This window comes from Chelonus insularis, unplaced genomic scaffold, assembly GCF_013357705.1.
Source record: "Chelonus insularis isolate UGA/USDA-ARS -01 unplaced genomic scaffold, ASM1335770v1 contig_119_pilon, whole genome shotgun sequence".
Taxonomy (NCBI): domain Eukaryota; kingdom Metazoa; phylum Arthropoda; class Insecta; order Hymenoptera; family Braconidae; genus Chelonus; species Chelonus insularis.
In genome coordinates, this window is record NW_023276360.1 from 41,763 (window position 1) to 54,156 (window position 12,394).

At 29.6% G+C, this 12,394-nt stretch overlaps 3 protein-coding genes across 3 annotated transcripts; 1 reads left to right on the forward strand and 2 right to left on the reverse strand.

Annotated features, from left to right (window-relative positions):
* Positions 1-4,228: 4,228 nt before the first annotated feature.
* On the reverse strand, positions 4,229-5,224 carry LOC118065326 (protein ANTAGONIST OF LIKE HETEROCHROMATIN PROTEIN 1-like). The gene is made up of 2 exons (XM_035080523.1): positions 5,115-5,224; positions 4,229-4,742 (listed from the first exon to the last, which is right to left on the reverse strand). The coding sequence occupies exons 1-2, from the start codon at positions 5,222-5,224 to the stop codon at positions 4,229-4,231; spliced, it is 624 nt and encodes a 207-aa protein (XP_034936414.1).
* A 3,919-nt stretch (positions 5,225-9,143) lies between these two features.
* On the reverse strand, positions 9,144-10,263 carry LOC118065280 (uncharacterized). Its single transcript, XM_035080458.1, has 2 exons — positions 10,139-10,263; positions 9,144-10,066 (listed from the first exon to the last, which is right to left on the reverse strand). The coding sequence occupies exon 2, from the start codon at positions 10,035-10,037 to the stop codon at positions 9,294-9,296; it is 744 nt and encodes a 247-aa protein (XP_034936349.1). The 5' UTR covers positions 10,038-10,066; positions 10,139-10,263; the 3' UTR covers positions 9,144-9,293.
* A 499-nt stretch (positions 10,264-10,762) lies between these two features.
* Positions 10,763-11,733, forward strand: LOC118065289 (pterin-4-alpha-carbinolamine dehydratase-like). Its single transcript, XM_035080469.1, has 3 exons — positions 10,763-10,959; positions 11,286-11,405; positions 11,469-11,733. Exons 1-3 carry the CDS (start codon positions 10,870-10,872, stop codon positions 11,658-11,660), a joined length of 402 nt encoding a protein of 133 aa, XP_034936360.1. The 5' UTR covers positions 10,763-10,869; the 3' UTR covers positions 11,661-11,733.
* The last annotated feature ends 661 nt before the right edge of the window (positions 11,734-12,394 follow it).

The window sequence follows — 12,394 nt, forward strand, 5'->3', positions numbered from 1 at the left end:
GAAACCTACTTTAAATTTGTGATATAAATCACAAAATTTTCTTCAATATTCCAATGGATTAAGCCAGGGAAGCGACATTTCTTTTGCTATGAAACTTAAATAGAAATTTGTAAAATTAATAAATTATTTTTATAATTATATCAAATAATAAATTAAAAACAACTTACTTCCAAACTTCCAAATCATTTTTCCGTAACCCAGTGATTTCCCATAATTTTGTGGTTTCGAAATAACCTTCATAATATTTAATTCGTAATAACACTAGTTTTTTCTCCATTAATTTTGTCCCTGAAATAAAAAAAAATTAAAATAATATGTTATATTTATAAATGTAATTTATAATTTAGAATCTTTAAAATATAAAAAAAATTACACATTTTTAAATTGTTTAATTTATTTTAATACGGTCAATTAGTCCACTTCAAATACATATTAATAAACAAATGAAACATGAAATTGTTTTTCTTATGTTTTTGAACATAATCACAATTTTTGTTTTCTAATTTTAAAATATACAAATCCATTATTATGCATTGGGGTTACTGATAAAAATTTAGATTTATCAATTATGAAATTCAAATCTGAATAATACTCTGATTATAAAACTTTCGAATGATCTATTTCTGGTTCATCGTCAACAATACTTGTACTGTTGTGGCAAGCATCCTGTGAACTAGTCCATCGCTTTTTTTTCTGTCTCTACGATATCTACATTCATAGTCTTTTGATTCCTTCTCATCGGATTCTTGTTTCACATTTGGCTTCATTTCAACATCTTCTGGTTCAATTTTAGCTGTTTCATTGAGATCATCAGTCTCTTGTTTCAAATTATCAGATGACTGTTCTTCGAACTCTTGTTTTATTTCTTTATCATCAGAAACATTTGAAGAATTAAAGTTATCAAAAGATTGTTCTTCTGGTTTAAAATCATGATTTCGATCATCAACGTCATTAATTTATGTTTTCTTCTGTGTCTTCACATTTTTATTCTGTTTCTTCAATAGAATTGAACATCTTATCATCTTCTGATTTTTCTTCTGAATATTCGTCAGATATTTTATTATCAATGTCATTTTCCTTATCATTTGTAAGCTCTTATTCCATTGGTTCATCATTTTGGATCGCATTTTTGGATATATTAGTTTTAGATATCAAGGAAATCGGCTTGGATTCATTTATCGATTCATCTTGAGCTAGTTTTTATTTCTGGTGCTTCTTCAGCTAGTTTAGGAGTACATATTTTCGTTTCTGATGACTCACTCATTTGCTGCATAGCTGCATTCTGTGACTCTGTCATATAGGAAGGTTTATTATTTTCTTAAACTCATCTCCACTAGTAATTTTCGTTATCACAGGAGTATCTGTTATCGATATTGGTGCTTCGTTAATAGGTGATTTTACAGATAAAGGAGTTTCTTGCGTTACAGGTGCTATTATAGTCTTTGGAGAGCCTCTTGTATGAGTTTTTATTCGATTACCACCTGAAGAACTCCTAGGAGATCTACCAGGTATTCTGATATGTGTAATAACCTTAGTTGGTTCTGGACTTTTCTCACGTTCATCTGAACATGAATCATAAAGAAATATGAAATTGTTTTTTAAAATATCTACATGATTGGAGCTGCAACAGACATCTTCATTTTTATGGATTTTGGAGTTAAAAAATGAATCATCAATAACCAATTCAATAACCTTCGTTGGCAATTACCAATTGCATTTTTCTCGGCATAGAATTGACTAAATTTTCAGTAAAATCTGGTCTGTTTTTCAAATCATACCAAACGTTCATTACACTCGTAATTAGATCATTACGATTTCGTCCTTGATAATTCCTACTCCATTGTTTTTCCATTTATCTTGTAATAATGATATTAAAAAAAATTAATTATTTTAATGAAAAAATTTGATTTCATTATAAGAGAAAAAAAAATAAATCTATTATGTGTATACCCCATATGTTTTCAATAGGATTTAAATTAAGGGAAAGAGGAGGATAAGGGATGAGGATCACTTCAGGGTGGTCAACGAACCATTGGCGAACAATACCTGCTGTATGAATTGAGGCATTATCCTGTCGAAAATAAATAAATGGGTATTCCTCTTCATGAAAGACCTCCCTCGCAGCTGAAGGCATTACATTTTCTAGAACTTCAATGTACTCTACTGCGTTCATGTGGCTTGAAACTTCTTGGAGTGCCATGACTCCAGTGGAAGTCATATAGCCCCAAATATAACAGATGATCATTACATCTTTTTGGAGTCACAAATCTAGAATCTAATCTTTGGCCAGGTGCTCTATAGACTACTCTCTTTCCATCTTTTTGAATTTTAAATAACTAAAAATAATTATTGATGAAATTTTCATTTTTATAATTAAAGGAAAACTTACTTTTTCATCGGACCAAATAATATTTTTCCACTGTTCCACAGTCCAACAAAGATGATCGTGAGCATATTCCAATCTTTGATGAATGTGGTGAGGTAGTCAAAAAGTCTTACATGCTGGTTTCGAAGCATATAAACCTAGCTATCTTGATCTTTATTCACTTGTTCTCACGGAAAAAAGTCCTAAAATCACAGAGATTTCACCAATTTTTGTACATAACAACTGAAAAAGAATATTAAAAAAAACTCTGTTCAGAAAATATTTTAATCATTTGTATGTTCGCGCTCGAGCAAAATTAACTTGTTACCAACTTTATAATTTGTTAGTGAAAGAACTTCACAGCAATCAAAAACTCTGATCACCAACCTAATAAAAAAAAAACGTATGATTGCTCTATAAAGCCCCGTCTACAATAGGACATTAGACATTAAACTTTAGGAATAAGAAACAAAACTTAGTCCATAGGAACGGAACATTAAACACTATCGTAAACATAAGCGGAAATGTCAATGCTTTATTTAATGTATATGTGTACTTTAAATTTTATTTATGTACAGTGGTGATTTTTAAATTTATTCAAATACCTAGTGCAAATAATGAAGAAGAAATATATATTAGTGTATTTATGTGCAAAAATTTTATAAATAAATGCATTTTTATAATTCGAAAAAATAAATCATTAATTTTTATTGAATAAATGATTTTTATTAATTCAAAACAATTAATATTTTTAAAAAATAATCATTTGGATAAAATTGTGTATAAGCCTGATACGTAATTTTAATTAACTGAGTGTTAATTACATTATTACATCTCTTGAAAGGTATTGTATTATTATATTTCATTATAAATATAATAAATAATTATTTTGATATTTATTAGTTTCATCTAATTTACAGAACTGCTAATATAATGCATTGGATAGATATTCAACTCCAGAGATTCAACGAGTTCCTTTAGACTCTTTTTTATTACAAATGAGAATTCGATTTTGTCTTTGAAAGAACATGGAGCTTTGACAGAAAATGAATAACTTGCTTGTATAACTTTTGTAACAATAATTAGAATTTATTTACATATATAAACTTAATTAAATACAAATAAAGATTGTATTTGTGTAAACACCATCAAACTTTAAATGGCTCAAAATTTTTTTTCAACGTTTTTCAAGCTGTGGTATATTTTGATCTAATCTCTCAAGTTTCTTATCACGATATTATGATTTCCACAAAGTGTTGCCCCAATTTTGATCTCGATTAGAATTATTTGGATTTTCTAGAAGCTGAAAGAGAATTGTTAATAGATGATTTATTGTAATTCAGCAATATAATCTGAATTATAATAAAAGTTTTAGATTAATTCACATAATCAATTTATTTATCTCAAAGTTAACTTACTTTTAATTAATATTTCCATTGTGGTCACCATGAAGTCCTCTAAAAACGTAGTCAAGCTGCCATGGTACTTGACCGTCTTGACTCATGAACCATGTGGACAAATTGTTTCTCTGCTCGTGTGCTTCTGCAATTGATTGACGAACGTTCGTTTGAGATAGTGGTTGTATATTACTTGGTTCTGTTTCACAATCAGAATCCAAATCTATAAAACTATTTTGCACATTGTACATTCTTTGTTCATGAAATATAAGAAAATTATGAAGACTAACACATGCAGCAACAATGTGATCAGTATTTGTTAAACTCTTATGAATACTTCTTTTCAGTACTCTCCATTTACTCGATAAAATTCCAAAAGTATTTTCAATGGTTCGTCGTGCTCGAGACAAACGATAATTAAAAACTTTTTGCGTTGTAGTGAGTTCATGACCTGGATATGGTCTCATCATATGGCGTGAGATTTTGAAAGCTTCATCTCCAACAAAAAAATGGTGAGTAAACATATTAGATCCTGGAATTTTGTTTTTTCTTTTGGCAGGTTTAATTTATCCTCTTCTAAAGCTTTTCCAAATGAAGATCTTGCAAAAACACCACCATCACTTTCACTTCCATATGCACCAATATCAACAAAGGTAAATTTATATTCATGATCACACACTGCCAAGAGTACGGTACTAAATGTTTTTTTATAATTGTAGCACATGGTTCCTGATTTAGGTGGAGCAATTATTTCAATATGTTTTCCGTCAATGGCACCAATACAATTAGGCATGTTCCATTTTTGATAAAAACCATCAGAAATAGCTTTCCATTGATCACTATCTGGAGCTTTAATATATTTTGGCATTAAAACTTGGGCCAACACAGCACACGTTTCATTAATAATTGAATGATGTGTTGATCTTCCAATACGATATTCGACTGCCTGAGATGATACTTCATCACCTGTAGCTAAATACCTAAAGAACATATTTTATTTGAAAAATGATTTGCAATAAGGTAGTGTCGCCGAAGATGGCCCGGCTCCTAGGATAGCCCACTTTTAATTTAAAACTTCGCGGTACCATAGACAACACTATTGTCTATGGTACTAGTAGCATAAACCCGCGAAATTTCAAATTAAAAGTGGGCTATCTTAGGAGCCGGGCCATCTTCGGCGACACTACCTTAATACATTTTTTCTTAACTTCAACATTAAGGACGATCAAGTTGTTATAATAATTGTAATAATGCAAATATTTTTTTCCGATAGAAAATCTCAAGCCAAGTATTTGTATTTGTATTTGAATACTTTTCAGAAGGTATTTTTTACAAGTCTGAAAAATATATACCTCAATGTTATTAGCAACCGATGTTCTGCTGAGATAGATTGACGACGACTATTTTTGGTCAGATATGGAGATACTTCTTCTAATAATTTATAAAATGATTGCTGAGTCATTCTGGTATAATTAAAAAATTTATCAGGAAAGTTTTTTAATTCCTGAAAGAGAGTGTTGAAATGTCCTAATTTTTGTCGTTGCTGATTAATGGGATGTACCCACCACTTTCTGGAACGTTTGTTTTTATTTTTTTTAGTATTTAAAATATGCTTCATCATCAACATTAATAATTGACAATTTAAAAGAACAATATTTAGTTCTAAATCACGATCCATTTTTTTCAAATGACAAATTTATGTTCACTTAATTATTTATTTAGCTTTTCATTGAAAAAAGAAAAATTCTATTCAAATCTGTCAATTGTTTTTGAACAAAACAATTTTTGTGTTACATCTTTCTGTGTTCATTTCATTAAAGTTGATATCTGTAGTGAAAAATAATTATAAGAAAATGTCTGAAGAAGCGAAACAAGGAGATGAATTATTAATATCGTTAGTGAGATCATATGAGCATTTGTGGGATAAGAAGAATGAAAACTATAAGGATCATCAAATGAAGGAGACGTCATGGTCAGAGATAGCATCAGCTATGGATATGACTTGTAAGATTTAAAAATAAAATAGATCTACATCGATCTATTTAGATCTTTTTTTTGCCACAATTAGATCTACTTTGTTCTGTGTACATCTGTTTTGATCACTTTAAATCTTCTGTGATCTCTGTAGATGTATTAAATTTTTTTTATCATCGAGATCAATGGAGATCTCCATAGACATACTGTTATTTGTGTAGATATACAGTGATCTCACTAGATATCCATAGATTTACTTAGATCAAATTTTTTTTAGTTTTTTAAATATGAGTAGATAAAATTAGATCTAGAAATTGGCAGTTTCAAAAACTACATTTTATTTATTTAAAAATTTCAATTTTATTATAGCTCATAATTGTCAATCACGATGGAAAAGGTTGAGAGAGTATTTTTCTAAAGAGAGGAAGAAAAGAGAAGACGAAGCAAGAAGTGGTAGCAAGGGAGAGGTTCGAAAGCCTTGGCCACTATATGAAGTGATGAATTTTTTAGAAGAAACAATGCACAGGAGAAGGTAAATATACTACAAACTCATGTTCACAAAATTAATTGACATTTTAAGGTGATATAGTCTATTCTAATCTAACAAATTTTTAGAGTTAAATTAATGGAAAAAAAAAAACTGATTTATGGTTTTTATAGCTTTTAGAAAGTTAATTAATTGTTACAGAACGTATTCAAGTTTCAAAGAAAAAGATGACTTAGAAAATGAAAATTCAGAAGAAGAAGAAAAAAAAGAAGAAGAAGAAAAAGAAGAAGAAAAAAAATCAAAGAAACAAAAAATGAATGAAGCTAATAAGTCAAGGTGTATAATAAAAGAAGAACATTCTTACAAAAAAACTAAAGGAAAATGTAATGAGTCAAGTGAAATGTTAAAAGCATTTAGTACAGTTAGTTCTTCGATCCAAAAAATAAACGAAAAAATATTAAATAAAGAGAAAAGTAGAGATGAGGCGTTATGCAAAATGATTTTAAGAGGATTACAAGAGAGTACAGGATCAAAGAAAAAGACTTTGAGAAAAAAATTATTGAAAGTTATTTCTGAAAATTTGGAATCAGATAGTGAATAAATTTATTGCGTAATTAATAATTTATATTCTTGAAAAAAATGTTAACAAATTTTTAATCTAAAACTAATGATATTGAATAAAAAATTTATATATTGTTACACAAATACAATCTTTATTTGTATTTAATTAAGTTTATATATGTAAATAAATTCTAATTATTGTTACAAAAGTTATACAAGCAAGTTATTCATTTTCTGTCAAAGCTCCATGTTCTTTCAAAGACAAAATCGAATTCTCATTTGTAATAAAAAAGAGTCTAAAGGAACTCGTTGAATCTCTGGAGTTGAATATCTATCCAATGCATTATATTAGCAGTTCTGTAAATTAGATGAAACTAATAAATATCAAAATAATTATTTATTATATTTATAATGAAATATAATAATACAATACCTTTCAAGAGATGTAATAATGTAATTAACACTCAGTTAATTAAAATTACGTATCAGGCTTATACACAATTTTATCCAAATGATTATTTTTTAAAAATATTAATTGTTTTGAATTAATAAAAATCATTTATTCAATAAAAATTAATGATTTATTTTTTCGAATTATAAAAATGCATTTATTTATAAAATTTTTGCACATAAATACACTAATATATATTTCTTCTTCATTATTTGCACTAGGTATTTGAATAAATTTAAAAATCACCACTGTACATAAATAAAATTTAAAGTACACATATACATTAAATAAAGCATTGACATTTCCGCTTATGTTTACGATAGTGTTTAATGTTCCGTTCCTATGGACTAAGTTTTGTTTCTTATTCCTAAAGTTTAATGTCTAATGTCCTATTGTAGACGGGGCTTAAATAAACTCTCATTGTACTCAATTTTTGCGCAACGAAATTTTTTCAATTTCGTGTATTATGGATGAAGCAATGATAATACTTTATAGTATTCTTAATCGAAAGTCAACGATTGCTTTCCGAGCAAATTATTAATTTCAACCCATGTTTATGTTATAATAAAAAAAAAATTTTTAATTTAAAAATCATAACCTGCAAAAATCATCTTTTATAATTTGTATAGAGACACGGTAGTGCCTAGAGATGTGAATTTACCGGTAATAGAAAATTCGGTAATTACCACGTAAAATTACCGGTATCTGACGGTATTCTGACGTCAAAAAATTCTGAATGTAAAATTTACCGTCAAGCCGTCGGTCAGCGTAATTACCGTAAATTACCGGTCATTCGCATCTATATAGATGAATATGATAAGCTTTTTACCGAGGAAATGGCTTGCTTTCGAACTTGCTTGCCAATTTGCTTAAGTTAATTTTGCTTTTTGCACTTGTTAATTTAAAACTAATTAATTATTATAAGATGAAAAAAAAATTTTGTAATTTGTAATAAAAAAAATATTTTACATTCTTGACTGTTAGGACAGAAATAATAAATATATTGAAAATTATTATAAACGTTTATTTAGTTAAGTTTTTGGTACATTTTTTTTTATAAAATAGATAATCCTTCGTTATTACATATTATAAAGAATTTGACTTTTTTAACTTTTATGTAAATTATTTATGAAAAAATAAAACCATATAATCTATAGTTTCTATCATCTAGTAATATCACATAATAATTGACATATTTCATTAGGAAATAACAAATCTAATACTGATTCAATTCCATCAACATCACTAATTAGTCTTGAGTAAATTCTTCTTCTAAAAATTCAACTTCTTCATGCTCAGCACAAATTTCACTTATTTCATCCTCTCCTTTATTACTTTCCTCATCTTCTTCCCATTCTTCTTCTGTATTTTTTGGTGAAGGATTAAGTAATTTTAAATTTCTTGCAATGTATGTTATTTTTCCAGCTCTATCGATACTTAACTTATTTCTTTTAGATGAATGAATCCATCCTTGTGTACTAAAGGAACGCTCGGTTGCAGCTGATGTTGCAGGTAAAGTCAATATAGCCACAGCTATTTTGCTCAACGAAGATTTTTGGCAAATACTTTGCCACCATTGACATGCTGAAGTGATTATACTTGCTCGCTTAACGTAGTCGTAACTCCACATACTTGATTCTGACACATAATCTGTTAAATCTTTTAATACCTTATCACTATTTAGATTTAATTTATCACCAAGATTTATAATTAATTGATGAGCTTCAACCATTTCTGACCTATTTAAATTTTTTCCTTTTAATTGAGGATCAAGTAAGTTAGCTGCATAATGTATGGGCGCGTAGAGCCATAGTTTTACGATTTTCTAAACAAGTATATATGCTCAGCTTTTCTTCTTCCGAAAAAATATTTCCAATATTGCTTGACTACCAATATCTTTCATGAGTAGGTTAAGAATGTGAGCAGCACAACCATAACAATACAATTTGTCGACATTATACTTTTGATCTATCAAAGTCCAAGCACTTTTCATTGCAGCACAATTATCTGTACAAATTCCGATAACTTTTTTAATTCCCAAAGCATCAATAACACTTCCTATTTTTCAGAAATATATAAGGCAGTTTGTGATTCGGTTCCAGTTGGAAATGTTTTGAAAAAAACTGGCGCTGGGGTTGTTACAATAAAATTGATGATTCCTTCTTTGCGAATATTAGACCATGCGTCACATTGCACTCCAACAGTAGTAGCAGATTCAATTTTTTCATTAACCATATTTTGTGTTCTAACGAATACTGAATCTAAAAGATTATTTGATATTTGATTTCTTGATGGCAAATTAAATGAAGGCCGTAATGCGTTAAAAAATTTTAGCCAATATGGATTTTCTGTTATACATAATGGTGTACCAGATGCATAAATCGCTTCTGCAAGTAGTTCTTGTAGAGAATCTTCATCTTTTTTTGACATTTTATCACAAAAACTATCGATTGTATTTTTTTTATAGTTATTGCTACAAACACTTATATTATTTGGTAAATTTTCATTTGAAATCATTGAAGTACTTGCTCTATTGTCTGCTTCATTCAAATCTTCAATAGTAAATGAGTCGTCTGTGCTGTTTAGATGAGAATTATTTCGTTTACGAGGTTTACATGGTTTTAAAAGTTTCCGTAAGTCTTGAGGACAACTTCTACACTCTTGATAAAGATGTTTTCGCATGCGAGTAATGTTTTCTGCATACTTTTTCTTGCAATAGTTACATGAATACGATTTTAATTTTTGGTTAGGTTGCAGAGGTAATGCAGAGAAATGTTTATATATTGATTTGTTCTCCCCCATTGCACCAAGTTCTCAATGAAAATCCTTATCTACAAATTGAATTTTCTTATATTAAATATTATCAGTATTTTTAATAAACAAATAAAAATGAAAATATATACCTGATAGAACAAATAAACAGTTGTATGCCGTTGGGAATTCTAAACTGTGATTGGACATGTATTAACCAATCAGAGATCAGCATTTTTCTGACCGGTATGGTAAAACAGGCTTGGTCATTGACGCGTTTTTTTACCGGTAATTTACGGTAAATTTACCCGTCAATTACCGATTCACATCTCTAGCCTCGTCCTTTATCAATGTTCATATTTATAAATTATGAGCTATTCGCTTGGGTACGGAGGGTGGGGATAAGAGCTTGCCGGCGAAGCGCCAGAACTCGCAGTCTTCTCTCTGGTGGATAAGACGGAGAGAAATGTAATACTTTGTTCTCTGTCTTGCTCGGAACAGATGATTAAAGAATTTGTGAATTCTATGGTGCCCTAAGGCTTCCCTTTTATTATGCATCCCTGAAAATTATCATTTTTCGAACGATTTCCCTGTTACCTACTCAATTTCAATTGATATCGAGCTTCAGCCTTTTGCCGCACAACGCGAGGGCGCAAAGTCAACTTCGGAACTTTTCTTAGGTATAGCCCAGTCTTAATGTTGCGTAGTGTACAGTACCGGACATAAATGCTATTCAATTTTTTAAGGGTTATACAGGCGATTTCCCTATACCGTCCTATAGAAAATCACACAGCATTTATGTCCGGTACTGTATAAGTTCGCCGTTCTTGTAAACATAGCATTTGATTGTCTTCAATTGAATTATGAAAAAAAATAGTTGAAAATGTTACCAACATTATTTGTTTTTAAAAAGAAAGTTAACGTTCTTCAAACCTATTATTCAATTCGTCGTCTAACAGCTGTTGAAGAAATGGTAAATAAATGTAACAATTTTTTTCATCAACATAAAACGAAAATTGAGCGCGATGTTTCGTATACATTTTTTTTCGTAAACAATTAAGATGCTATTGAGGACGGCAAATTAGCTGAAATTTCGAACAGGATTTTTCGATACATGATAAATTTATGTTCAGATAATTCACGTGTCATGCGATTTTTGATTGAACTTTGGATCTCATGACACTCGAATCATTTGAATATAAATTTATCATTTATCGAATAATTCTATTCGACATTTTAGCTAATTTGCCGTTCTCAATAGCTCTTTAATTGAATTCACCATATGTTCATTCATTACAGGATAAGTTATTGTCTGAAGAAAGGACTGTTCTACTGTCTCCTCTTCTAAAAAGTGGGTGGACTATCCAGTCAGGAAGGGATGCTTTACAGAAAGAATTTTTATTTAAGGATTTTAACCAAGTAAGATCCATTTTATTCATGATCACGGTTTATGAGCTTATTATTATAATACAATTTTTTTAGGCATTTAGTTTCATGACAAGTGTTGCATTAAAAGCTGAAAAAATGAATCATCACCCCGAATGGTTCAATGTATATAATAAAGTTAACATTACGTTATCGTCACATGATGTAAATGGCATATCTCATCGAGATATTTTGCTCTCTGAATTTATCGATATAACTGCAAAAAATACTCAGAATGTCAAGTCATGAACCCTATGTACTGATACTAACAATATTATGTAAATTGCTTTCAAGTTATAAATAAAAATGTGTGTTAAGTTGATTGAATCGTATTTTTTTTATACCTTAGAAACAGCTCCTATGAATTTACTGAGAAAATTTTAGTTAAAAATCTGGAGAACATCATTTGTCTAACCTCCCTGATTGAACAATAAAATTCAAGTCAATACAATTTTGTAGACTTTGAATTGGATTTAATAAGCTTCAATTAGGAACCAATAATCCGTCTATTTAGACACAATAAAAATAATGTATTGTATTTAAGGCTGGGCTGAAGTCAGAAAGTTTCCCGGAGTTGACTGTACGCCCTCGTGTTGTGCGGCAAAAGGCCGAAGCTTGACATCAATTGAAATTGAGTAGGTAACAGGGAAATCGTTCGAAAAATGATAATTTTCAGGGATGCACTACAAAAAGGGAGCCTTAGGGCACCAAGAAATTTATAAATTTCAGAATAATCTGTTCCAAGCAAGACAGAGCACAAAATATATCTATCTATCTCCGTCTTATTTTTCAGAGAAGACTGCGAGTTCGAACAGTTGACGAGCAAGTACATACCCCACCCTCTGTTACCAAGCCTGAAGCTTATGATCTCTAAACGTAAACAAAGCAAATGAAAATATGCTGGCTCTGTAGTCAGAACGTTCGACAGTTATTTTACCGAACGTTGTTCGATTCCAATTGCGGCAAAATTTTTTTTTATTCAA